Here is a 5420-nt window from a genome sequence, read left to right as displayed (position 1 = left end):
TAAATACTAAATTAATACTAATAAAAATTAAAATGCAAATAAGAATAACACGACTGTTACGTAACAAAAGGAGAGTTGGTGGGTTGGTTAGCATATCCCTCTCCTTTGTGGTGTAAGCAAAAACCTCAATCAGGAGAGTTGCGAAGGGACTCTGGAAGATTCTTATTCCTAAGAATGTACCTTTTCAAAAACAATAATAAATTTCCATTTTTAAAAAAAATAAAAACTCATATTTCTTAACTTAATTAATTCAATTAAAATATTATTGCATATAATACACTCTGAATCCCTCTCCACCACCTTATTATTTTTTTAAAATATTATTTTAGACATTTGTTCTCGTCACCCAAAAGCATCCTCCCTCGCTGCACAGCATATGCCTGTAAATCGCAATCCACTTTTTGCACTACGTCATTCCAAACTAATTTATTTATTTCTCGCACACACACACATATATATATACACATACTGTACACTGTTGCTATTAGTTTATTTGGTAATTCTCTGGTCAATTATTGCATATTGGCGTAAAGGGTAGGAGCTGTTTGCATCAGCTATTTGATTAATTAAAATTAATTATGATTGATTTGTATTTACGAAAACAAAACTTTCTTCAGTTCTGCACAAAAAAGCTTGTTAAACAAGATCTAAGAATGAACATGTTTAAGAAAAGAAAAAAGAAAGTATATTAGAGACAGAGCAGAAAGCAAAAAGGGTGAGTGGCGAAAAGACTTTCTTTCTCTCGAAAAAATTCTATGATCGTTGTTAGAAAACTATGCTTATATATGTACGATTAAATGAGCATGCATATACCTGCATCACATAACATCATTATATTTTTTAAAACCAAAAATAACCCTACAGATACACGTATACACACACACACACACACACAATTCCTTCAAGTGTTCATATATGATAAGTACGTTAACAGTAGTGCACTTGAGCTTTAATTTACTTGGATATAAAACAGATTGTTTGGATGCGACGGGTCGAGAAGATTTTTACTTGAAGAAGCAATATCATCCGGAGAGGTTTAAGTTTTCCATCTGGTTTGAGTTTTCATCATCCACAGAGTCTATGCTGTGGTATATTTCTAATAAACCCTTAATAACCCAATACATAGATGTATATATATACACACACACAATTCCTTTGGTTCCCTTTTAATGAGGATCCACGTCTTTTACTCAGGTTTTTTCGAACCTATGCATACCCTTATTTTTAGTTGACTTTATTCTCTATATTTAAGCTTATATTTCTAATAAATTTGTATATTATTTGTCAAAAAGAATTTTTTAAAAAAATGACTAATCTAAAATGAATATAAAATTATATAATACTAATTTCGTTTAAATTTTTGTTATTTTAATTTTTATTCTATAAAATTAAAACCTGAACCAAATATTAAAATAATCGAATTTTTTTCTCACTAATTTCTTTAGCTTTAAATAAATGTTGAGAATAAAAAATTTGTTATTATCACTTCTACTAACTAACACTGTTGTTGTCACTATTGCTAACTACTATAATTATTTTTTAATCCAAATTTATTTTATTACCCATATATTTGATTACGCACTTGATGATGCATTTTGCGGCAACTCAAGTATCCTATAAACATATATATATAGATGTTGTGCAGTGCAAACGTATTAAAGTAATTTTATATAAAATTCTTTATAATATGAATTTTTATTATTTGGAGAAGAGGGTTTGTATTTTTCAATTTAAAAATTTTTATTTTTTTTATAATATAATATTAACGGTTGATTTTTTGGTAAATAATTATTAATGTTATTATAATAGAGAAAATATTTATTTTAACGTGAAAGTCAGATACAAATTACGCATTCTCTTGGTTGAAAACCACATGGCGGGGGGATATTGAAAGAGAATAGCGCCTTCAAGTGTATTTGGGCCTAATGGGCTTATTTTGGAGAATCCAATTCCGTTTAACCGCCCCGCTGATATTTTCGAAATTAAAAAAATAAATTATCATATAATTTTTAATTAAAATAATATACACTAATATATAAAATAATTGTTTTATTTACGTATTTAGGAAAATTATCTTAATTACGTAATTAATGAAATTAAGATACGTTTTATACCCTCCTCGTTTATTAAATTTAGTAATATATAAATATAGTAGATCAAAGTTTATATACGAAGCCAGAAGAAAGTTCAATGAAAGCATGGCTCAGCCCATCGACGGCACGGCACGAAACTATGCGTTTAGAAGTGGGCCCACTAATCGTATCCCTTCTGCCTAATTTCATTTCGATACCAGATTCAGTTCTTCGCCTTCGCCTTCGCCTTCTTTTTGACTCCATTGAGTAATAATAAACCCTAACTATTTGCTTTATTCCATTTTGTCATGCAGGCTCAATGTATCTGGACAAATTGCGAAATGCTTAGACAGTTTAGCTTTAAGTCCACCAAACTCGTACCATTCACGAAGCATTTGCAAAAGGACAGTGATTTTGCTAGGACTCAAAAGGTTGCTTCCTCTTATCCATCTCTCATGGCCACCATATCCACCGTACCCACCCAGAACGATGCCCTTCCTACTCAAAACGACCCTGCCCAAAAGCCTTTACAGGTAATTCTTGATTCTTTTTGTTTTCCTCGCTGCTGCCTTCTCTCTAGGTTCGAATCGGGTTTTGAGATTTGTTTTTATCGATGTATTTTGATTTTTAGTCTAATAGTGAGGTATTGGTGTGGGTACCGACGTAGATATGTTGGGATTGTTCTCTCTAGGACTTCGTCCGTTCTAGTCGTCTTATGTTTGTTTTATGGTGATAGGTTGCTCAAATCACAAACCAACGTCATATATATACATATATATATATATATGTATTTCTGATGGTAGTCTATTTAATGCAAAACTTCGCACCTAAATTTACAGGAATTTGATGCTAGCTAGTCATATAAATTCTAAATTGCCTCTGGTTAAAGGAAAACTCATTGGTTAACTAGCAGTTAGTAACAGGTTAAATTGATTCATACTTGTTTCTTTTGTTATTAAGTGATTGGTTGTGCCTAGTAATTTTGAAATGCCGGTTTTCACAAACATGAAATTGATAAAGGAGGCTAAAGGAAGTCCATCAATTTTTCCGAAACAAGAAGTTGATATCAGGAGTTAGCATATTTCGTTTCCTTAAAAAAAAAAAAGAGCATATTTCAGAGGGTGCACTAGTCCTTGTGGGCTTCCCATATTTCCTTTAGTTTGTTTCATAATCTGGTCAAAGGATGTTTGGTTGAAAGGAGTTTGTGAGCTCTGTTAAGTGGTAGATGCTTGCCTTTTGAATCTTACATCCATAAGTTTGCTTCAGGTTATTGGTATGAAGATTTTCACTTATCAGTTTATCATGAAAATCAGGGGCTTTTAGGTATTTCCATGGATTTAAGCCTGGCTGTGCTAGACCCGTAATAGTAAACTCAGTGCTAGGCTTTTGTTGATAGAATCTTGCATTCTGCAACTGTTGGATTATTATAATTGCTTCCTCGATGCTACTGATAGACGTGTGATCATTTCTCTTGGATGAAATGCTTGCTTGAATATTCTTTATGTCTCAACTTCACAAGTTTTTGGTGTTTGGCCCACATGATTTGGTTCTATGGAAAGTTAAATCATATAAAATTGAGGATTTATAAAAATGAAAGTAAACATGGTAAATTGATTTTAGGAAATGATTAATAGGCTGAAGAAGTGATTAAAAAAAATGCAAGTAAAGCATAGTAAAAAATGATTTTGGACTCTGCTTTGGATTATTTAGGTTTTATACTTACCCTTCATCTAACTGAAGTGACGTTTAGTTTATAAACTGAAGTGAGAAGTCTGACAATCAACATCAATACCCTTCTGTGTTAAATAATTTAAGTTTTTCAGGTTATGTAGTTTTTGTTTATTGTTTTATTCTAATAATCTGATTATTTTTTCAGGTGGCAAAGCGCTTGGAAAAGTTCAAAACAACAATCTTTACACAAATGAGTATGCTGGCGATCAAACATAGAGCCATAAACCTTGGCCAAGGGTTCCCCAATTTTGATGGCCCAGAGTTTGTTAAGGAGGCAGCAATTCAAGCTATTAAGGATTCAAAAAATCAATATGCACGCGGACATGGAATTCCTGAATTTAATGCTGCTATTGCTGCACGCTTCAAGAAAGATACTGGACTTGTGGTTGATCCTGAGAAGGAAGTTACAGTTACATCTGGGTGCACAGAAGCAATTGCTGCAGTTATGTTGGGTCTAATAAATCCCGGTGACGAGGTTATCCTTTTTGCTCCTTTTTATGACTCTTATGAAGCCACCCTCTCCATGGCTGGTGCCAAAATAAAATGTATCACATTGCGCCCTCCAGATTTTGCTATTCCCATTGATGAACTCAGGTCTACCATCTCGAAGAATAGTCGTGCAATTCTCATAAACACTCCACACAACCCCACTGGAAAAATGTTCACAAGGGAGGAACTTGATATTATTGCATCTCTTTGTATTGAGAATGATGTACTAATTTTTACGGATGAAGTCTATGATAAGTTGGCTTTTGAAATGGATCACATTTCTATGGCTTCTCTTCCTGGAATGTATGAAAGGACCGTGACTATGAATTCCTTGGGCAAGACATTCTCCTTAACAGGTTGGAAGATTGGGTGGGCAATTGCTCCTCCACACTTGACTTGGGGAGTGCGGCAGGCACACTCTTTCCTGACCTTTGCTACCTCCACTCCAATGCAGTGGGCAGCTACAACAGCTCTTAAGGCCCCGGACTCATACTATGATGAGCTGAAGAAGGACTATATGGCAAAGAAAGCAATACTGGTGGAGGGATTGCAGGCTGTAGGTTTCAAAGTATTCCCATCAAGTGGTACGTACTTTGTGGTTGTAGATCACACACCTTTCGGACATGAGAATGACATTGCTTTTTGTGAGTATCTGATTAAGGAAGTTGGGGTGGTAGCAATTCCGACAAGTGTATTTTACTTGAACCCGGAAGATGGAAAGAATTTGGTGAGATTTACCTTCTGCAAAGATGAAGGAACATTGAGGGCTGCAGTTGAAAGGATGAAGGAGAAGCTGAGAAGAAAATGATGTAGTAAATGTATTGAGGGACTTGTAGTGAAATTTTATTGAAGGTGGTTGCTACTTGCCCTTACGGTAAGTGTCTATAATAATGTGCTCATTATCTGATGGAATTTGTTTTTGGCCCTGGGAGTTTCTCAGGAAGGTTGTGCATTTTTGTACTCTCTGGAGATATCCTTCACCTTGTATTCTCATGAAGATCATCTCGAAGCATTCTGGAAATTTAAGGATAAACTGCCATATTTTTCTCATTTTTTAATAAAGAAAAATTGTTTAATTTTGAAATTTTCTTTTGTGAACACAGATTTCATAAAAATATCATCCTAGTA

The 5420-nt window shown here is 33.9% G+C and overlaps 1 protein-coding gene across 3 annotated transcripts; it reads left to right on the top strand.

Annotated features, from left to right (window-relative positions):
* The first annotated feature begins 2120 nt into the window (after window positions 1–2120).
* On the top strand, window positions 2121–5376 carry LOC110816703 (Pyridoxal phosphate (PLP)-dependent transferases superfamily protein). Of its 3 annotated transcripts, none has more exons than XM_022045001.2 (3): window positions 2121–2244; window positions 2387–2605; window positions 3949–5376. In XM_022045001.2, exons 1-3 carry the CDS (start codon window positions 2191–2193, stop codon window positions 5098–5100), a joined length of 1425 nt encoding a protein of 474 aa, XP_021900693.2. In that variant the 5' UTR covers window positions 2121–2190; the 3' UTR covers window positions 5101–5376. The 3 variants fall into 3 exon arrangements, with proteins under 3 accessions (XP_021900693.2, XP_021900691.2, XP_021900690.2); XM_022044999.2 differs by having other exon boundaries at window positions 2149–2259; XM_022044998.2 differs by having other exon boundaries at window positions 2157–2298.
* Window positions 5377–5420: the final 44 nt, after the last annotated feature.

This window comes from Carica papaya, chromosome 1, assembly GCF_054855325.1.
Source record: "Carica papaya isolate Zhongbai chromosome 1, ASM5485532v1, whole genome shotgun sequence".
NCBI classification, from domain to species: Eukaryota; Viridiplantae; Streptophyta; class Magnoliopsida; order Brassicales; family Caricaceae; genus Carica; species Carica papaya.
The sequence above is the reverse complement of the archived record's forward strand: the minus strand, read 5'-3'. Positions and strand labels throughout refer to the sequence as shown.